General features: G+C 44.0%; 2 protein-coding genes across 5 annotated transcripts; one reads left to right on the top strand and one right to left on the bottom strand.

Annotated features, from left to right (window-relative positions):
* Nucleotides 1-990: 990 nt before the first annotated feature.
* On the bottom strand, nt 991-15,939 carry LOC117640118. Of its 4 annotated transcripts, none has more exons than XM_034376380.1 (6): nt 15,881-15,939; nt 12,920-13,112; nt 12,155-12,216; nt 11,412-11,664; nt 1,919-2,032; nt 991-1,231 (listed from the first exon to the last, which is right to left on the bottom strand). In XM_034376380.1, exons 2-6 carry the CDS (start codon nt 13,049-13,051, stop codon nt 1,124-1,126), a joined length of 669 nt encoding a protein of 222 aa, XP_034232271.1. In that variant the 5' UTR covers nt 13,052-13,112; nt 15,881-15,939; the 3' UTR covers nt 991-1,123. The 4 variants fall into 4 exon arrangements, with proteins under 4 accessions (XP_034232271.1, XP_034232270.1, XP_034232268.1 ...); XM_034376379.1 differs by lacking the exon at nt 15,881-15,939 and adding an exon at nt 13,733-13,806; XM_034376377.1 differs by lacking the exon at nt 15,881-15,939 and adding an exon at nt 13,200-13,685.
* Nucleotides 12,315-21,862, top strand: LOC117640114. The gene is made up of 3 exons (XM_034376372.1): nt 12,315-12,341; nt 18,416-18,504; nt 20,030-21,862. Exons 2-3 carry the CDS (start codon nt 18,487-18,489, stop codon nt 21,368-21,370), a joined length of 1,359 nt encoding a protein of 452 aa, XP_034232263.1. The 5' UTR covers nt 12,315-12,341; nt 18,416-18,486; the 3' UTR covers nt 21,371-21,862.
* The last annotated feature ends 239 nt before the right edge of the window (nt 21,863-22,101 follow it).

Here is a 22,101-nt window from a genome sequence, read left to right as displayed (position 1 = left end):
GAATGTCATTTTCCGGAAATGAAGTCTATCAGGTTCTAGGAACATTGAATTAAGAAGAGGGTATGTGAAGCCTTTCATATTGCTATTAAATCCTTTGACGTTGTGTGATAACTAATATGTATTCACTGACATGAAATACTTGTAATAAACAAACCACAGGATAATGAGTGCGTACTGTTTCTTTAGAATAATACCTGCTTTCAGCTAACCATCTTTCAGAGACGTTCTGGAAAAACTGTTACGAAGTCAGATCAAAAACTAACATGGATTTTCATTCAAATTTATTATCTATGAAATGTGGTAGTATAAAATAATTGCACCACAGTAAATAAAACTACCTGCACAAAAGTAAATAAAACTACGAAGACTTTCCGACTGAGGACATTAACAGTGGACTGCACGGTAAATTCACACATCATCATCAGATTAAGAAAAAAACAACAGCCAAGACAAAGTCAAGACATGAATAATACAAAACGAGTTTTCACCCAACACAAGGAAAAGAAAAAGAACTAGAAAGTATATCGTAGAGATTTTGATACTGTTTTGAGAAAACTGATAGGATGAAACAATTGTCGGAACGCAGCGACATGAAATCGGTTTCACCAAAACACTCACAAATTCTGGAAGTCCTCGCTGTTGCACTCATTGCAAATCACAGCGACCTCCAAGTTGCGCTGCACGAACATGTTCCAGAGTGCTTCCAGCTGCGCCCGACAGGTGGTCTTGTCGTGGCGACACAGCGCGCCGTAGCCCGTCTGCCGCAGCAACACCATCCTCTTCAGCTTCTTGAAGCGGCAGTCGCGCACCTCCTGGGCCAGGTCGGGGCAGCCGTAGGGCTCCGTGGAGGCCGCCACCAGCTGCAGCTCCTCTAGTGTGTCGGCGTGCGTGCGCGCCAGGGCCAGGGCAGTGGACAGCGGGTGCACGCCGCAGCGCAGCCACTGCAGGCCGGAGGCGGGCGTCGCGGAGGTCAGCTCCGGCAGCGGGGCGTCCAACTTGCAGTGCAGCTCCAGGCTGCGCAGCGACGCCCTCTTGTTCACCAGCTCCAGGTGCTCTCCAGTCAAGCCGGTGATGCTCAGGGCGCGCAGGTGCGGCATGCCTGCGACCACCTCCAGGTGGCCTTTCAGAGGGGAGGCCATCTGCGGCCCTCCAGCTGGGGCGTCACTTGCTCCAGCACCTTCTGGCACCAGGGCGGGAACGCGGAGAAGGGAAGGCCCACCAGGAAGCGCACCTGCGAAGTTGAAACGGCATGAGATACAATCGTGTTGGCAGTACACAGTGCACTGTGAAAATTTCACTGCGAGAAAAAACTACGGAGAATCCTGTCAATTTTAATAGCGTCGCTCCGTGCCCAAAACCACAGAGGTCTCCGTGGTTTTGGGTCCGTAATTTTTTGCAATGTTGTTGTCCCGACAAAATCGTGGATGGCGTTTTTGTCTCTTGAAACCCAACGACAATTTCATCACAAATTGACTAAGTTTACTTTACGGAGCTCCTTTACCGATTGCATGGGCAACCATGACAATGAAAAATTTCAAATAGCTATTGGAAGACAGCCAATTGTCAAGGCAGTTTTTTAAAAAGCGTCAGCAAATTTGTTCAATGGTTTTTTTTTATTTTATCGTTCATTTTCGTGTAAGCTTTTTGCACCCTTTTAAAAGAAAGTTAAATAGTTTTTTAACTGGATTTCGGAAATTTAATAACAAATTCAGAAATATCTACTAGAGTTCACTACGGATTTTCTTATTAGTTCGTCACAAACTTGTGAAAATGCGGTGGACAAGCTTCTCAATTTCTTTGATTGTGATAAGAGCGAACTGATTTGGGTGCAGGTTGGATGATTATCCTGACATGAAAAGTTCAGAGACCATTGGAGCCTCGCATCAAGTCTCAACAACAAATTTTAAACCTTCATTACCTGGGCAAGACTGCCGTTTGATAACAAATCCCACATGCTTTGGAGATTTGATCTGGAGATGGACGTTCCTACATCCAGGAAGTGTTCCCCTTCTTGAGCTCCGATTGGCGACTTCTGCAACAGATACGAATTGAAGTCGGTCACCAGAACTGGTAACAGGAAGGGTAACCAACTTTACCCTCCCTTTCCAAGACCGCAATACACTTCAGCGCAACAGCAGACTACAGGGAGCTATCTCAACAAGGGTTAACCCCTCGCGATTTAGATGTGTAAGTTCCTATCGAAATTTCGCTCCTAGCGGTGCTACTTTAACACTACAGTGCAAACTCATCAAATCACACTTGACAGAGCAAAAACCACTTGTTTGCAGCTTAAGTTCAAAAATGGACCAAAAAGTGCTAAGTCGTTGAGTGAGTGCACTAAAAGGTGCCAAAATGTTTCACCCGAAGTAAGTGCTAATTTTCTTGCCCCTTTTTAGTCCGCATATAGCGAATACGATATAACCCATCCTCTACCCGGATTGGGGAAGTGGCAAACCTGTTTTGGGTATGGAAAACGAGAGCAGGAAACAAGCTCAACCCACACTACAGTCAGACGCCGCTATTTGGTCGCTCTCAAGTGCGAGAAAAACTGAAGGTTGTGACTGATGCGATAATTCGGGTAAGTGGATTAAGGGTTCAACCCGAAAATTCCTCAGCAATCGGCGTCAGAAGTCTTAAAATGTGGGATATTCGACCTACATTGAGTTGAGTTCGGTGCATGTCTGATGTCTCTGAAAAATAGCTTATCGCCCGACCTGTTCAGAAGAGCAATGAGCGTACTCACCATAGGAGCGGGCGACATCGGACGGATGGACATATTTCCCGGACCAACGCAGCAAGTCCCGCTCACTAAGCCGCGAGGGCCGTCCCACTCGACAACTTTCGTCTCCATCCTGCTGTCGGTGACCGTGCCGGGCCCCTCAGGACGGTGGGTCCAGCGCCAGTCCTTGCCGGGTCTCACCCTGGAGCCCACCTCCATCCTGGCAGAGAAGTCCTGCGGGGTCTCCAACTCATTCGAACGTTCCTCCCAGACTGTAACCCAGAGAGGGGCAGTATCATGCAATGGAATGCACTAAAAGCGTGGTGTTACCCTCTGTTTTAAAGCGTAATCAATTTACGCTTGAAATCAAGCGTAGCAGGCTCTTCTGCCGAGAGTCCCCCTGAAGGCGTTTCTAGAGTATGCTTTATTTCAAGCGTAACGTCCTGAAGCGTTACTTTAGATTTTATGGTAAATCAACAAGCGCCAAAGCGTTGGTGTCACGGATTGGAGCCGGTTGAATAGTTAAAGAGTAGAGCCAGTAAACACGCGAGCATCTTTGTTAAAATTACGATTATGTGTGCAAATTTTGATGAATGTTGGTCGAACCGTCTGCTTTACACTGCTTTTGGCACTTCTGCAGTTTTACTGAGAGCAAAATCAACTAAGACGGACCACTTCTTCCGGTGACCCTCTCCGATTTGCCTGATTTTTTGTAGGCTTAATAACTACCTAAAGGAGAGTCTAAAGCCAAAATATTAGGTCCGACAAAAATTTATTGACCGAGATATGGCCAACTTAAGTTTAACTTTTGGAGGAAAAACACAAATTTGGGTATTTTGGACTAATTTTACACTTTTCATGGTAGAGGGCTAAAATTTGGTCACCTTATGTAAAATTGACCAAGGAACAAGAATATGACCTCAGATTTGACCTCCGACGAATACCTGCAGAGTAAACCCCCCAAAACACCTTCAAAACACCTAAGAAAACAGTTTTTTCTTGGGGTTTCTGGGAAAAATATGTGGACAAAAACTTCTGATGATCTTATCTTGTAGAAAATGACGCGATGAATCGAATGAGACCACGCGCAGATTTTTATGTCAAACCGTTTAGGAGATATAGCTGATCAAAGTATGCAAATTTTGCCATTTATTCTTTAAAAAATGGAGGTTTTGAGCATAGTTTGACGTTATCTGCCTTCTTGGTGTGTGTGGGTGATCCTATCTTGTAGAAAAAGACGCGCTGAATCGATTGAGACCACGCACAGAGCTGTATCTCAAACCGTTTAGGAGATATAGTGGTTTAAAGTATGGGCACGGGAGAGCTCCTGTAAACACCCGACAAGGCAGGCCCGCCAAACACGCCTGCCTTGTCGGGTGTTTACAGGAGCTCTCCCGTGCCCATACTTTAAACCACTATATCTCCTAAACGGTTTGAGATACAACTCTGTGCGTGGTCTCAATCGATTCAGCGCGTCTTTTTCTACAAGATAGGATCACCCACACACACCAAGAAGGCAGATAACGTCAAACTATGCTCAAAACCTCCATTTTTTAAAGAATAAATGGCAAAATTTGCATACTTTGATCAGCTATATCTCCTAAACGGTTTGACATAAAAATCTGCGCGTGGTCTCATTCGATTCATCGCGTCATTTTCTACAAGATAAGATCATCAGAAGTTTTTGTCCACATATTTTTCCCAGAAACCCCAAGAAAAAACTGTTTTTTTAGGTGTTTTGAAGGTGTTTTGGGGGGTTTACTCTGCAGGTATTCGTCGGAGGTCAAATCTGAGGTCATATTCTTGTTCCTTGGTCAATTTTACATAAGGTGACCAAATTTTAGCCCTCTACCATGAAAAGTGTAAAATTAGTCCAAAATACCCAAATTTGTGTTTTTCCTCCAAAAGTTAAACTTAAGTTGGCCATATCTCGGTCAATAAATTTTTGTCGGACCTAATATTTTGGCTTTAGACTCTCCTTTAGGTAGTTATTAAGCCTACAAAAAATCAGGCAAATCGGAGAGGGTCACCGGAAGAAGTGGTCCGTCTTAGTTGATTTTGCTCTGACAAAGTACTGTGTTTATAAACCCTGAAACTGACTTCTCAACCACCCTTCTTTAAGCCACTCCCCCTGCCCTCCGAAACGGCAACTGGCACACACTAAACGTTTTTAAACCCATTTAGTACTAAATGTTTTTGAACACATTTAGTACTGTGCACACAAACTTTTAGTACCAACTTGTACCCGATTTTGCACAAAAATTAAGAAATGTGTACTGTTCTTCGTGCAGAAATTATATGCAAAGTTGATCCAGGAAGCGGAAGAAGGGAATAATTTAACTTATCTCCAAATTTAGTTTTAATCTTACAAATTGTGCCTCAGGATGGTTTGCATCATTACACCAAATTGTTTGACCCAATTCCTAACAGTTAGGAAGAAAATCCTCATAAAAAATGGATTAAACTGAACTTGACCCCTTTTACGGTCTAAATGTTATCAGAAAATGGAGGTAACTCAACTGAAGTACACATAACTCCATCGCACAAAATGGCAAAAGGAGATAACTCAACTTGTGTCTTTATGAATCTTACGTGAAAAGAATCTACTCAACTTCACTCCCCATCACTAGTTGGAAAAAAGAGGTAACTCCAAAAATGTACCACAGAAATACAGACTCTAGGCAGACCACAGCTCCACTTGAACTGTCTCCAAGTTCCCCCTTGTTTGGGGGAACCAAATTAATATGGTTCCGGAGTCCATTCCAAAAGATTTAAATCACAGAAACTGTCTACAGAGTTATGCAACACGTATGAAAATTTTCACAGTTATTTCTTAGGCTTTCTCGACAAAAATGCAATTGCATCATTCATCGATTGCATTAAGTACACCCTGCAAAGTTTTTGATTTCTCCTGAAATATGATGAAAATTGAATTATCCCCTTCTTCCGCTTCATGGATCAATTGGTGTGCACAAAAACCTGTTGTGTCTCGTCCAAGTTGTGGTGTGCAGACTTACATTCACAGTACGGCGGCATGCGGTTGCCGGCCAGCTGTAGTTTCCCGCTCAGCTTCATTCGGCTCAGCAGTAGGCGGGCCCCCGCGTCCTCCGCGGGCCGCACGTCGCCTGCCCACCTCAAGTCGCCCTCGACGCCGCGCCGCAGTGTCACACTGCATACAGTGGACGGCACTGTGGCAAAAAGGTTCCGAAAATTCTGTTAATTTTTTGCCAGGATTCTCCGTAGCCCTCTTATCAATATTCTCCGTAGGCTCTTACAGTATTCTCCGTAGGGTCGTACAGTATTCTCTGTAAGTCCGCACAGTATTCTCCGTAGGACCTGGAAGACTGTATAGTCCTACGGAGATCACTGTAAGGTCCTACGGAGAATACTGTGCGGTCCTACGGAAAATACTGTAAGAGCCTACGGAGAATATTGATAAGGGGGCTACGGAGAATTCCGACATGCTGCTTACAGAATTTTCCGTAGGTTTTTGCCACAGTGGGGTCGGCGAGGTCATGCACGATCAGGGAGGTGCTTGGACCCAGCACTGCGAAGCATGGCATACAAGGGTTAAAAAATTGGGTTAAGAAGGGTGCAAATTAAGGGGGCACACCAGTGAAAATGCAGAGGTTTCGGAAAACGATCATTACGAGAAAAGTAACCTATGTATTCGATTGATATTTTATTCGTAGCTCAAAATTATGTCAAAGAAAAGAAAAATCAGTATAGGAGGGCGGGGTGGCTTAACTTAACATCCAACTATTTAACTCACACTGCTTTCAAAAAGTAACAGAAGGCAATGTTCACAAAAGGTTTAGGGTTGGACTGTTACAAAGACTTCGAAATACGAGTGAGAAACTAGAAAAAATAACTTTATCCAAGAAGTCAAAAGTTACGGGTCATAATTTAAACGCTCTTCAACGCTTATGACAACGTAATGATAACCATTCGACGTTAAGGATCCCCGAAAATTACGATCAGCTTGAAGGCAGTCGAGCACGGCAAAACCAACGTCCGGGTTTCCCAGGCGCACCCTGGAAAAACAGGGCATTTTTCCAGGGTGCGCCTGGGAAACCCGGACGATGGTTTTGCCGTGAGGCGCACTACTGCCTTCAAGCTGGTACCCGGCACACTCTTGAAAGCTTACGAAGCATTTGCTTCATAACTACGAAAAATGATCCAGGAAGAGGAAGAAGGGAATAACTTGACTTATCCCCAAATTGAGTTTTTATTTTATTAATGTGCCTTAGAATGGTTTACATCATTACACCAAATTATTTGACTGAATTCCAAGCAGTTTAGGAGAAAATCCACTTGGAAAAAGGGTATAACTCAACTTAACCCCTTTTACAGTCTAAATTTCATTGGAAAATGGAGATAACTCAACCTTAGTCTACATGAGTCCGTTTGACAAATTGGCAAAAGGATATAACTCAACTTGTGTTTTTATGAATCTAGTGTAAAAAGAATCAACTCAACTTAACCCCCCTAAATTTTAAATTTCAATTCGGAAAAAAGAGCTAAGTCCAAAAAGTACATCAGAGTAACATACACTTTATGCAGACTATTGTTCCACTTGACTTGTCTCCAAATTCCTCTTTGCTTAGGAAATATAAGGTGAGCTGACTCTGTTTTCCATTTCAACGGAAAGTGATAAGTCACAGAAATCCTCTACGGAGTGACCTTACACTTTTGATATTTTTTCCAAAATTTTACTAATGCTTTTTGAAATAATTAACATGTGCAACATTCATTTGTTTTGCTTTAGTTTTCCCTGCTAACAGTTTTTTGTTTCTCCTGAAAAATGGCCAAAATTGAGTTATCCCCTTCTTCCGCTTCCTGGATCAAATAATGACGGCCTTGTAGAATTGCTTCGTATTATGAACAAATGCTTCGTACTACGAAGAAATGCTTTGTATTACGAAGGATTTTGCTTCACAACACGAAGCATTTCTTCGCAGATTTTACAATGCCTTCATTTTCTTCGTAATAAAAGACTTCTCATCGCAGAGTTATTACTATGTACCCGACTACGCGACGCGACACGGCAGCCTGACATTCGTAGAGGGTGGCTTCTCTCGCTTACAGATGCGTCTTGCGCTCCGTTGAGCCCGCTCCCAGGCGGCTTGGTCCTCGTCCTGAGCGTCCCGCAGACGTCCGCTCGCCGCCACCATGCGCGACTTTTGACTTTGAGTAACACTTGTGCGCCGACCCCCTCAGAAGCCGCCCTTGAGAGGCTATGACACCACAGAGACCTCTGGTGGCCTCTGGTGATTCTCCAGCTGTGATTGAGGCTACCAAAGCACGTCCTAGAATGTGTGTACACATTTCACTCACCACTACATATCACAGACAACCGATTTGAATGCACTACATTCATTCACTCTCTCCGAACACAACTTCTTACGTTTGGCGCCAAAGCAAGCCGGTTATGCGCACCACCAGCTCCATTGGCAACCAATCAGCGTCGAGATCGGTTGACGACTCTCTCACAGTATCCAGGCTCATCCAGGCTCTCTAATGGTTCCTCATTCTAGTCCGAAAATGTGCAACTGTCGAAAGACACTGTGCAATACAAAGCAGTGCACGTGTAGGAAAACGAGTGCCTTTTGCTCAGAGGAATGTGGATGTCCTGAGGAACTTTGCCAAAACCGACCTGAGGTGAGTGAGAAAGCTGTTGTAAAATTAACTAACTAATCCATTCTTATGGGTTTTTATAAAATTTAACTTAACTTTGAACAGGCTGAAGATGCATCACAAAATGAAGAGGCTGCTGCAGCTGTGAAGGCTCTGGCTTGGGCGGATGTTTGGAAGTCACTCGATAATGAAAGAGAGCTTCTTCAATTGCTATCTCAATTCAGAGTCATACCGAAAAGACTTAAAGAGATCATGGAAAAGAGGAAAGAAGACTTTGATGAGATGACAGCGTTGCTCGCAGAAATGGTGAGTTTATGAAAATTTTTGCTGCAGTTCACCCTAGTTTGTAAACACTTACGCTTTTCCTCTTTATTATAGAATGGCTTAACAATGGCAAATGCAAATGCTGAAGAACTCACCGAAGACGAGTGGAAATCATTTGAGCAACAATTGGTGCAGTGCTCAAAATGTGAGCGCAGGTTTCATCCGGAGAGGATTGAGAAACATGAAGGCATTTGCCCGAAGAACGTATTTAAGGCCAGGGACAGGTGAAAAAATGATCTCAGAAACTGCTGGCCCAAAACTTCTTATTTTCTGTCAAAATCTTACTCTTGATGATAAACTATTTCACCCAAAATCCCATCCCATAATATCAAGCGGTTCCTGAGATACAGGCTTTTTTATAATTTTTTAAGTGTTTGTTAAAAAATTCCTGTGCGTTTCCCATTTTGGGTTATTGACCTGACCGACATATTTTTTTGTTCGTCTAAGTCCAAAGAACAAACGCAAGTGACAGATTTTAGTTTCCGGCACTGATAGCAAAATACCAACTTTTCAATTTTGACATTTTTCAAAAACCAAAGATTTTCCCTTTTTTTGTAAAAACCGATATCCAAAACCATACTTCTGGGTGGAATATACAAAAACTGTCACTTGCGTTTCCTCGCAATAACCTACTGAGTCAGTGGAAAAAATATCATTGACGACACTTCAAACTGTATGCGCACAGGACCATTCAAATGTTAAAAAAATGTCTTCGGAGAAAAGGGCGTTTAAAGTTTGGTGACAGGTTTTAATGGATTTTCAGCCAAAAAAATCTCCTTTGCGCATACTATTTTGTCGTAAAAGGTTGACCTGGATATTTTTCACTTCTTCGATTCATTTTTAAAAGATCCCAGCATGCACAACTGAAAATGTCCATTACATTATCATTGGCAAGCTTCTAAAGCATGCATTTCCCTTAAATTGATCAACAATGTACAAAATAGACAAGTTTTAGTGACTTCTTAGATGAAAAAAGCATGTGATTACTAATATAATGGAAATTTTGAACTAGGCATGCTGGAATCTTTTTAAAATGAATCGAAGAAGTGCAAAATGTGAAGATAAGCCTTTTACGTCAAAATAGTATGCGCAAGAGGATTGTTCAAGATACGGCTAAATAAAGCCAAAACAGTCCAAAAAAGACAATTCGACTGGGTTCAAGACCTAGCATATGCCTTCAAAAATCAAATCTTAGTCTCTTTGAAGTATGATTTCATATTCCTAACAAATTATGACAATGGGGTTCATTTTGAAAATGGCAAGATTTTCGCTAGAACCCTCCCCCCCCCTCCCCCCTTGATGGCAAAACGGACAATTTTACTAAAGTGTCGTAAATGCAGGAGTGTGCGAAAAGATGTATTTTAAGCACTTCCAGGTCCCGGATAGTCGAAGTCCCGACAGATCCTGAAAGAGGAAGGTCCAAAGGACCATTTTCCACCCAGAACTCATTTCATTCAATTTCACCAAACTTCTTCATTTTTTCACCTGTCCCTGGCCTTAAAAAAACAGTAACGTTTCTTCTGTAATGTTGTAATAATGTTTCTTGTGGATTTTGTGCATTTCTTAAAAGAAAATTGTTTTGGTTTTTTAGTATTTTTAAATACATTTGGCAAATTGCAGCATTTGTGTGGCTGGTAATGTGCACTGACCTTTTCAAAGAGGTGACCAAAAGTGTACAGTACGTTAAGGTTAAAGTCACTGTCTAAAGGAAAACTACACACGGCAAGTGATTCGTCACGCCACATATTATTCACCATACTGGTGAACTCGATTGTGGTGTTCTTGGCACTGCATGTTGGGGGTATCCATAGCTTCTTTTCTCGCATGATACCTGCTTTAGGCCAAACAATACCACTGCCAGACTAAAGAAATTGATAAAAATATATCAATCTTGAATGCTTCACTCAGTAAACGCAGAACTTACTGTTCATGTTTGACTCCACATGATGAAAGAGCAACCCCTTTTTCTTTACTCACTGCCAACAATCTGTTCCTCAAACTCGTCAAGAAGAAAGTCTTGCTTAGCATGGAGCCAATTTCTTCATCAACAGGTGGCGGCTCCTGAAGAGTGATTTTGCCATTTTGCCCTGATTCGCCTGATTCAAATGTACCCTCCTCGCACGCCACTGACACAACATTGAAATTGATAGACAGATTCGCTTTCAGGTTCTGATTCAAATGTACCCGCGTTACCAACATAAAAAAATTACATTACATTGCATTTTCTTGTGGTCGTGATATTTTAATGAACGAACTGATAGAAAAGAACAATTTATGTTCTCTTTCTTTGATTTCTTTGTCGATTTGTTTCATTTCCTCACCCGAGTCGTTCTCGTCGCCTTAATAGGTCCTACTGGGGTAAAGTCGTAGAATTGCTCCTCTCGTTCCAACACTAACTCGATCTTTACATAATGTTCAAAATTTGGGTAAACAGGGCAGACATCCACCACTTTTGATAGCCATTATACAATTGTAAAGAACGAGTCATAACCATTTAATAAAATTAAATATTACATAAGATTAATTTAAGCTTTTCTTTCTTTACGTCTCGTTTTGGCGAGCGAGAAACAAGTTGGGCGGACACTAAAATTCAAACTCGCATTACAGCACCACCAAAACATGGGCAAACGGCTACCAGAGGTCTCTGTGTCTCTGTGGTGACATAGCCTCTGAAGGGGGGCTTCTGAGGGGGTGGGCGCACAAGTGTTACTCAAAGTCAAAAGTCGCCCACCAAGCGACCCTTCCACTGTTCCAGCTCCTGGTGGAAGTCGGCCACCTCCGCGGAGACGGCCTCGGCGTCCACCGCGTGTGCGAACCCGTCCAAGATGCTCGCGTGTCCCTCCAGCATTTCCACTGTCGACTCGACCTCGCTGGCCCGCCACTTTTTGAAGGTGGTCACCGGGTGCTCCTGTTCCACGCAGTCGTCGCTCGGATTCTTGCTACACCTCCGGCACCACAAGCGGGGGTGGGTCGACTCCGCGGGCCTGCGGGAAAAGCAAGAAGAAACAACTCAAGCCCCATTTGTACACCGAAATTTGACTTCAATTCATCGAAATTCGACTGAAATTCATCGAAATTTGACTGAAATTCATCGAACTTAGTACACCGAAATTCACAGCGATTTCCCCTTGAGGAAAGGCACAAACAATGAACAGTCGTTTGGGCGCGACGCCACTGTAAAACAACTCCGTACTTTCGAACGGAAAATGTACCGAAGAAAGTGGTACGGAAGTACGGAACGTCGGTATTGTCCCATAAAAACTCATGAAGTAGGGTACGAAGAAGTAGTACAGAAGATCCGTAGGGAGGACAGGTACGGACGGTCCCCGCAATTTATACACCAGACATTTGCGCCGTAAGAAAAACCTTAAGGACGATCGTTACGTGATTGCCCGCCGAAAAAGGAGCTTAAACCCGGCTTCAGTATGAAAAATTATTATTATATAAGGTTAAGCTCGGAAAGTTTTGACTTACGCGTTGCAAGCTTCAAGAAGACTGTAGTTGTCGGCCAATTTATCTGGCAATGACTTGAAGATCTAAAAGAAACAAACAAGTAAGAATGAGGCAAGCGGGAGGCAGGAGCTCGCAGAAACAGAGTGAAATTACACGCTGAGACCGGTTTCCCAATGGCTGCTAGGATTGCGTAATTTAGGGCCTCATGGTAAAATCCTCGGGGGATATGAATGTTAAGTACACGGAGGTCCAAAGAGTACTTTTACTGTTCAAAACCTTTGACGCGGAAAAACGAAAAACAGAGTCATCTCAACCTCTCTCTCCGAAACGAAGAGGACTTGGGAGATAACTTCGTTTCCTGCATCAGCTTGTGCAAGCGTAAGCTGTGTGCAACATTCTTCTTAAATTTGAGACAATACTGCCATATTGTACTTCGATATTTATAACAGAGTACCTATTAGATTCATCTCGCAGGGCCGGAAGTGACGAACACGAAGAACATAGACCGGAAACAGTCCAAGAAATCAGCCTTTTACGGGAGTTTTGACAGGTTCAAATCAAATTCTTTTACAAAAGTAACCTTTCTTGATTTATTGGATTGAGAATAAACACTGATCATCTATAAATAAGCATCATGATGCAGTTGGCAGCTGTTTCCGGCTTATGTTCTTCTTCTTGATCTTCACTTCGGGCCCTGCTCGAAGTGTCTAAGCACAAGTTTGTGCACAATTTGCACCAGCAAAAACGCGACACGAGTTATAAGCACTTAGAACGCGCAACACTCACCTTGTTGTCCAGAGGGCACTTCTTGCTCTCCAGGCGGCGCAGGCACTTTAAGCAGAAAGAGTGACCGCAGGGAAGCACCTTCGGCCTGCGGTCCCTCGGGTCGAACCGCTGCGTACAGATGTGGCACTCCATGGCCAAGAAGGAAGACCGCAATTTTGATGGTTCGGAAATTGCGAGGAGAAAGTCCGGTAATCTTTAACAAAGGATTTGCACACGTATACACTTAGCTGCTGTGAAACATCCGGTTCGCTAACGAGTTCAGTCTATGAATCTCTCTCACATCTCAGCCCAAGAACTTGAGTTTCTCTTTAGGAAATAGAAGCAAGTTCTGCACAATCGTACAATGATCTCAAAACGAGTCCACGCGAGTGTCATGCCCGATTCAAACGGAAGCGTTCTAAGGAGCAGCGTAGTTTGAAAATAAGGCAATCACGTTGCTCAATTTTGCACCAAGAGCCCCCTCCTCCCCGCCCTGAATCGCAGCGTAACAGAGCCACCCCTCTGCAATCGTACCAACGTTACACAGTGTTTCTGGATTGAACGTGAATGAGCGCGTGAATGTTTACCACCACAACAAGCACCACACGTCCCACCACAACGGTTAGGGAGCGCGTGAAGCCACGCTCGAGCGAGCTGCATAGAATTGTAAAATCAAGGCCGTTGTTGGCAAACCGATTTGCACAGATTTCAAAAGCGCATCTGCTCTTAAAATTCAAGGCGCATTAGACCTAGTACCCTGTCCGATACTTCCAGCAACCTAACTCGACAGCGAAAACGTTTTCAACATCATAGCGTCGACGAGGTTTTTCCTACATTTATTGATTATCCGTGTTATGCGGCCTTCTCACATCACTTCTGTTTAAGGTAAGGTGGGAGTAACAGGAACGGCAATGGGGTACTCCAATGAATCCTGAAACCCGTGGGAGAAGAACAAAACTGAGCCCTAAAAACCATTCCACCATATAAGGTCCAGAGAAATAATGTCCATGATCCGAAATGTCCACGACCAAAAAATGTCCATGGGGTTTAAATGTCCATGTATAAAAAGGTCCTCCAAATTAAGGTCCAGAAACCATTTCGTCCATGAGTCAGAATGTCCAAATTTATTCAACCATCCCCGCAGCACCGCGTCGCAGCACCGGGAACCAGCACTCCGCAGCAACAACACCACGCTACACACAGTGAAAACTCTACGAAGAATCGCTTCGTAATACGAAGAAAATGAAGGCATTGTAAAATCTACGAAGAAATGCTTCGTATTATGAAGCAAAATCCTTCGTAATACGAAGCATTTCTTCATAATACGAAGCAATTCTACAACGCCTTCATTTGCTTTGTAGTTATGAAGCAAATGATTCGTAGGCTTTTAAGAGTGTAGCTGTTATGAAAATATCTTAGGTCAGATGATCCTATTGTCGCTCTCCCTAAGACGTTTCTCATGCAAACTAACTGGGGCTTTCCTTTGTGAGATTGAATGATTTCTGCCATGACTGAAAATTTTTACTATGAGACGGGTAACAATGGAACTCCTACCTCCCGAACATCCCTCGCGCGGGAAGTATCTCCAAAAATGGCGATTCCCTGACCATTGGAATGTTCCTGCCAGAACGGAGTATTTCCTGGCCAATATTTCAAGGACATTATGAAACATGGTCATTTTTGTGCGTGGACATTTACCCCTTGGACTTAACATTCATGGACATTAAAACCTGGACATTATGCACATGGACATAAATTCATGGACATTTAGACATTGGACATTAAGTTCATGGACATTATGTCTGGTAACCCTAAAAACAGCTTCTGCGCATGCGCAGACGTTCCCCCACCACCCGGTACGCATGCGCAGAAACTTTTTAAGGGTTTACTTTCGTTCTTCATCTTTCGTTTCAAGATTCATTGTAGTGCCCTATTAGCTTAAGGGGGCTCATACATGTTAAAAGCACTTTTTTCAAAAAAAATTTTGATGTAGACGGATTAAGATTTTACAATTTCTGTGTTAAAATCCTTTTAGATAATTGAGTAAGCTTCATTTTGGCTTAAGGGAAAGTGACTTTGGACATTTTTTGGAGATTTAGTCGAAACGTTTAAAATTTTGCTTCTCGTAAGATTTTGTTCGCATACTTGCTCAGATCTGTGGGGAAAAAATCAGGGAGACTCATCCCCAGTAGTGTCATAGAATTGACTACAATGGGCTTTATATCTGCAATAGTTTTCAAGAAAAAAAATAAAAACAATTTTTTTAACAATTTTTTAAACAAATTTTTCAACAAAAAATTGTTTTTATTTTTTTTCTTGAAAACTATTGCAGATATAAAGCCCATTGTAGTCAATTCTATGACACTACTGGGGATGAGTCTCCCTGATTTTTTCCCCACAGATCTGAGCAAGTATGCGAACAAAATCTTACGAGAAGCAAAATTTTAAACGTTTCGACTAAATCTCCAAAAAATGTCCAAAGTCACTTTCCCTTAAGCCAAAATGAAGCTTACTCAATTATCTAAAAGGATTTTAACACAGAAATTGTAAAATCTTAATTCGTCTACATCAAAATTTTTTTTGAAAGAAGTGCTTTTAACATGTATGAGCCCCCTTAACGCACCCTAAATTACGTGACTAATGTTGGCCACCCACAAAAATCTCCAGCCACACTTTTCTGCAGCTTTCTCCCTATCGCAGTTCAAATTCTGAAATTTGGCACGGTGGTAGGCCTTTTGTGGGTGGCCAACATTAGTCTACTCCCTAAATTTTATACCTGTTTGATCTGTCATTAGCGTTTAACCAACAGAGGAAGAGTCTGTAACCTCTGCACTGATAGCGCGAAGCCCCCCTCCCCATTCCCACTCCTCCTCCCCATTCCCACTCCCCCTACGTAACGCAACGTAACAAGGTAAGTACGCCTGATAGTGGCTTGTCTTAACAGGCTTCGCCATGCTGTGACAGTTTCGTCAATCCATTCACCTTTTGCTCTGGAGTGTACAACTAGATGAGCGAGCTGTTGACTAAAACTCATATTTTCTAACGCTGTCTTGCTGCTCATCTACTTATAAGAGTAGAATTCTTGCACGAGTAAACATCTGACGTTCTTTGTCACGTTCGTATATCTTCAGTTCAAGGGGTCCTGTTCAAAAGACCTTATCTGGGCGCTTGTATTCAAAGAATTTTATCAGCAACGCAAGCGAATTTCACTAAGTTTGCTCATTTTAGACACCTTCAAATCAAAATAATTCCTGATTGAAGTCACTCAAACAGGAAGATGAAAGATCAAAGAAACCATTAGTGCGTGTAGAAATGTGTTCCGCTTACCCTCTTATCCGTCCCAAATGGTCAACCTTTGTGAGATTCGCTTGCGTTGTAGATAAGATTCTTTGCATAGGACACTCAGAAAGATCTATTAAATAGGTTCCCTCGAATTCATCATACATTTCTTTAGAGGTCTAGGCCATTAGATGTAACTGCAGTCCTGCTGGTAGTCATCTTTATACAAAAGGGTACTTCGGGGGAAACCTACACTCTCATCCTTCAATTGGCATTTTATTAATATTCATTGACGATTGTGCACATTAATAGGATTTCGTTAAGAAGCTGAACAGATTTGTCAAGACGAAATTGATTATTTTGTTAGTGAAACAAATAAAAATGTTAATGTGCGTATTAATGTACACAATCGTCTATACGTTATTAAAGAAAAACTCAGTACGAGTCTGAGAGTGTAGACCGGATGTGAGCGACAGAACTGGAGAAGCAAACGAGCGTAGCGCAGCTGTGCTGAGCTGTGGTGGGGGTGAAAATCGGGGGAGTAAGGATGAAGGCGGCGCGCACACGTTTATCGGGTGATACCCGCATGCCTGGCTCCACAACGTCCACGAGACGCTCTTTTCGTTTCTCCCGCCCTGTCGCTGACTTCCGGTCTAAATTTCCTCCGAAGTCCCCTATTTTGCCTTTGCATCCCCCTCCTTTCAAAGGTTGACTTGGTCGGGGGGAACTCCATTGATTGAGACAGCCGTCCGTCAACAAACTCCAGGAGATCTTTTGCCTCAAGAGAGGATCTTAATTTGGAACGACAATAGGGTACAGGGCTGCGTTGCCAAAGGATCAGTCGTTAATTCCAGACCTCTCAATCACGAAGTTTCTTTGTTTATTAACGAAGGTTCCCTGCAAACTTACGACGGATCTTCGTATAGTTATGGAGGTGCTTCGTAAATTTTCCATTGTGCTTGTAGAATCGCCAGAGGTCCTTCAAAAAATTTACGAGGTTTTTGTAAATATACGAAGATTATCGTAAACTAACGAAGGAACTCACTCTACAAAAGATGTCCTGTCAACGCCGTTAATTTATTACCAATGTTTGCTGTTATGCAATTCACGGCGTTTGCTGTGAACTAGTTCACGGCGTTTACTGTGATCTCGGTTACAGTGTTCACTGTGATCTGGCCACAGTAAACGCCGTGAATATTGGAGCCTGATTTGCAGTACTTCGGTGCTCAGCGGCGTCAAACTCACAGTGTTTACTGGGGACCAGATCACAGTGAACACTGTAACCGAGATCACAGTGAACGCCGTGAACTAGTTCACAGCAAACGCTGTGAATTGACCTACAGTGAAAACTGGTAATAAATTAACGGCATTTACAGGACATTTTTGGTAGAGTGCTGTTGGCAATTCTTTTGTTGAAGGATCCGTCGTTTATTCCGAACATTAATTTTTACAGTGATCATTACGGTTGCTTGAATCGATTAGTCCAGGTATTTGACGAAATTTACTTTATGATGCATGGTTTAAAAACTTAAGTCAAAATGGAGACTTTTGAAACAATTTAGTACAGTATTCGTGATTAGAAAGTGAAATAATTAAAAGTGTAGTTAGAAGGTGACTGGATGTAGGCTTTTCAAGTTATTGCCTGAGGATTCTTAGCTTTTTTTTTTATTTTTTCAGAAAATCTGACCATTTTACTACTTTGTGCACGCACAGTAATTGAATTGCAGCCAATTTTATTTGGTTCCCAAAGCTTCCTCGTCTGCCAAAGCTTTTAAGCCGTAGGCATTACAAATTAAGTAACGCCAATTACTAAAAGTTCTTGATTTCTAAATGGAAAAGGCTCTGCAGCCCCTGTTATGGTCTTATGTTCTGATAACAATCAGATTATGCAACATTGAGACGCAATTCTGCAGTTATATTGAAAGCAATTGGTTTGTTTGATATTTTTGTGAATTACGAAAATAAAGTATAGACCATGGGGCCTGGCCTAGGGGGTGCCGGCGGGAGACTGCTTTTCAGCCCTAGCTCTTAAGCCGTTGAAGTTAGAAGGGTATACTAAGCGAGCTGATTGTAGCTTAGACTGCCTACAATCGCCCCGCTTACTCTGCCTGATCCATTCCTCCTTACCATTCTGCTCCGTTCTATTCTGTTCGAGCATATTCTCGTACGTTTGGCGCATTGTAAGTCGGTCCTGCTAGTTAAAATCGACGTAATCCCGTGATTATCTTTTTCGATCAGGTCTCGTTCCTGTCCTGCCGCATCGACGCCGCTGCTGCACCACTCAGCAGAAGGCCTGCTCAGCTTTCGCCATGGATATGGATCAATCGGTGAGATGTTTTCTCTATGCCTCTATGTTACTGAATTCCACTAAAGTTGAAGTTGCCTGCACTCTCATTCCAGGAGGGTGACATAACGGTGGAGCGAGCATTGCTCGCTTCATCACGTCACGCTCCTGGAATAAGTTTGCTCGTCAAATACACACTTTTCCATGCTTGGCGCCGTACAACTCAATAAACCCTTTCAGTCGTCGCCGAGTAAAGAACAAAAGTAACAAAAAATCCAGGAACCAGCAGCGCGCCATCTAGCGGCCGGTACTGCACTCTCAGATTTGCATTGACTTTTTTCTCTCCATTATTGACATTTTGTCCTTTGCTTACATAGTTTTTCAAGCATCAATATGCTGTGTTTCCTTTGTAACCATGTACAATATTGATCACCATAAAGACTAAATTGTCATCAATTGTTGACTATTTTTAAGTCAATTGCGTATTGTGTGTTACGGTATGAAAGCAGTGTTAGTTAAATGGTGTGTTAGGGATCCCTGCTTTACCTTAATTTACTGGGTTTTCTTCTAAAATGTGCTTTTATAGCGTACTGGCTGGCTCCATTCCAGCCCACATTGAAAACTATGGGGATACATGACAAGACAGGAAGTCTTGCTAAGTTTCGGTTGAACCAGAAAGTCTCGTCAAAATTTGGTCAGACTATATTTGACCTCAAAATAGTTAGACGTTTTTGTCGCAGGCTCGCGTGGATCTTATTGACTGCGTTCAAAATTCAGACCACATTGTGTTCTGATAAAAGTTTGTGATCCTTTCGTCGTCAGACATTTTGGGCTGACCAAATTTTGGCGAGACTTTCAGGTCTGACGAAATATTGGCAAGACTTTCTGTCGCCCCTTCGGAAATGCTAGCAGTCTGACTTGTAGTGCTCTGAGCACTCAATGTTTATGTACGAATTTTGTACGAGACGTCACAGTTTTTCGTGCATAGATGAATTTTTCGTAGACATTCGTACGCACTTTAAATGTTGTACAGTGAAGATTCTCCATAATGGTGGTGCAGCTGACTTTATAACATACCATTGAGAATAAACTGTACCTAATAGATAATTCGAGGGGCAAACAACTTGAATTTTGGTGTACATTTTCCTTGATATAACGTGAAATAACGTCGAAATAACGGTGAAGTAACGCGAAATAACGTGAAATAACGCGAAAAAACGTTGAAATACCCTTGAAATAACGTTGAAATAACAATGAAATAACGTAAAACAACGTGAATTTGATATAGCGGTCTACAAATTTTTTTCGAAGGTGTTTGTCCCTCGAGATATTTTGACGAATTTCGCTGGTATTATGGAGAAAATGTCCACGACGATAATATGTTGGTGCAGCCTTTCACCGTAAGACATTTTCAGTGCGTGATTTTGCACCAAGACAGGGGAACATGTACAATTTTGTTGGACGAAAATCGTTCGGAAAGTTCATTAGCACCAAAAACTGGAGTCTCGTACGAAAATGCTCATAACGTGAAGTGTGTGTCGGCAACCTGAAGTTCGGTGTGCCCGCAGCCGCTGCTGACGCTGCCCGACGAGGTGGTGCTGGCGGTGCTGGCCTGCCTGCCGCCGGGCGACGTCTTGAGCTGCAGCGTGCTGTGCCGCCGCCTCCGCGGCCTCTGCAGGGACCCGGAGCTGTGGCGCCGCCTTGCAGTGCAACCGAGTGCGGACCGGTGGTGGCGCGCCGCCCTCCGGTTCGCGCCCTGCCTCCGCGAGCTGGACCTGACTGCGCCGTACCCGACCACCGAGGCCCTGCAGGCCGTGTCTACCGCCATGTCTAGCTCTGCGTGCGTCGTCGCCAAGCTCACGTTGGATGTGAGGGAAGACCTCAGTGGGGCCCTGACAGCGGCTCTAGTGCAGAAGACCGCTGCTCTCGGCGGCCTAAATACGGTCCACCTATTGATTTGGGAGAGTTACGAGAACAATGACATTTGGGATGTCAGCATGCTGTTCACGGCGGTGCACGAAGTGCCAGAGCTACGTGAACTGATAATCGAAAACACCATCGTGGCAAGCGATGATTGGCTGGAATGTTCCGCCTTTGAGGGGAGCGCGTCCCTCAGGAAGCTCACCTACTCCTCATTGGAGGACAGCGACAGCCCCTTCCTATTGGAACGGCTGCTCAAGAGGCACGCCTCGTCTCTGGAACACGTGCGTCTCTACATTGGGTTCGCGCCGGTTCCCGTGTCCCTCTTGGCTGCCATACCCGGGCTGCGCTCTCTGACCTGCGCTCTCAGCCAGTACGATGACCTGTCCGAGCTGAAGACCTCGCGAGGCCTCAACACTCTCGTTCTGCTCGGCCGCAACGGGCCTTTACCGTTTCCCGCGGGGGCCCTGGCCTTCCTCCGCGCGGCGCCGCAGCTGCGCTCCGTGGCGCTTCCCAGCTCGCGGCCGAGCCCCGCCGCCCCGCTGGGCGCGCTGGCCGAGTCGCCTTCTGCCAGCGTCCTGGAGACCCTCGACCTGCGGGGCTACGAAGCGGACCTGAGCGAGGTGGCCGCGGCGCTGAGTCGGTTCCCGGCCCTGCGGACCCTCGCCCTGGACGTCCACAAGTACCAGACCGACAACTTCCTGCCGGCGGTGAGCCCCGCCACCGCCCCTCGCCTCACCACGCTGGAGATGCGCGTGCCTCTGGGCGCGTGCCCCCACGCCTGGCTCCACGACTTTGCCCAGGACGCCCTGGAGAGGAACCCCCGCCTCCACCTCCGCACGTGGTTCGGCACCTGCCCGGACAAGGCGAAGCAGTGTGGCTGGTGCCGCTTGGGCTGCCACTCCAGACTGGGCTCTATCGAGAGGACGGCCTTCGCAGCGCACGCCAAGACGACCGGTTGCCCTGGAGACTGCTTCAGGTGGTGCTGAGCTGTTGCACTGCATTTTCCTTTGGCCAACGCACGGCTTGTAATCACCTGTGTAGTAATAGTTAATGTAGATTTCCGTTGTCTTTATGTGATGTGCTTTCTAGAACTTTAATCATGTACGTATTCTTAGCTGTTTTAACTTCAGATTGGTTTTGTCATTGTATTGTTTAAGCAGGTTGTCCAAATGCCGCCTCGTATTATTTACACGCTGTTTTAAATTGTGCTTGTTACAAAATTTAGACCGGAATGAGATTCAAATTATATATGTTACTGTCAAAATGAATGATGTTTGGTATCCTTTCTGACACCCATTGAGAAAATTCCCACAGTTCTGAAGAAGAAAAGATGATACACAATGTGCTCAACAAGAGCATAAAGGGATCCCTGCGTAACATAGAGGTAGAAAGCTTTGCATAAGTACTTTCACACGCATTCCAGGAATGTGACGTCACGTTCAAACGAATGTGACTACATGCTCGAAGGAGAGTGACATTTTGTCACATCTCGTTTTAACGTGATCTTACGTGACACGTGGGGCACTCAAACCAGAAGGGCCAAATCGACTGCCGAACAGTCTTCCGCCTTAATCCACTTCATTTTAGGGTTCCGAGCTAAAATAGATGCCAGTTACCCCTTACACGTAGGCACCCAGATTGCAAATTTTGAGTTTTTGAAATCAGCCGTTTCATATTTTTATCAATTTGACCATTTCTGACAACTTGTTTCATGGAA

This window comes from Thrips palmi, unplaced genomic scaffold (assembly GCF_012932325.1).
Source record: "Thrips palmi isolate BJ-2018 unplaced genomic scaffold, TpBJ-2018v1 HiC_scaffold_12, whole genome shotgun sequence".
In the NCBI taxonomy this organism is placed as follows: Eukaryota; Metazoa; Arthropoda; class Insecta; order Thysanoptera; family Thripidae; genus Thrips; species Thrips palmi.
The sequence above is the reverse complement of the archived record's forward strand: the minus strand, read 5'-3'. Positions and strand labels throughout refer to the sequence as shown.

Coding starts and splice junctions, on each gene's coding strand:
- LOC117640118 (XM_034376377.1), bottom strand. CDS start 13,294: ATGACACTCGCGTGGACTCGTTTTGAGATCATTGTACGATTGTGCAGA. Junction 13,113..13,199: donor TCAAGTTCTTGGGCTGAGAT/GTGAGAGAGATT, acceptor CCTTTGTTAAAG/ATTACCGGACTTTCTCCTCG. Junction 2,033..11,411: donor AACAGTGGAAGGGTCGCTTG/GTGGGCGACTTT, acceptor TATCTGTTGCAG/AAGTCGCCAATCGGAGCTCA.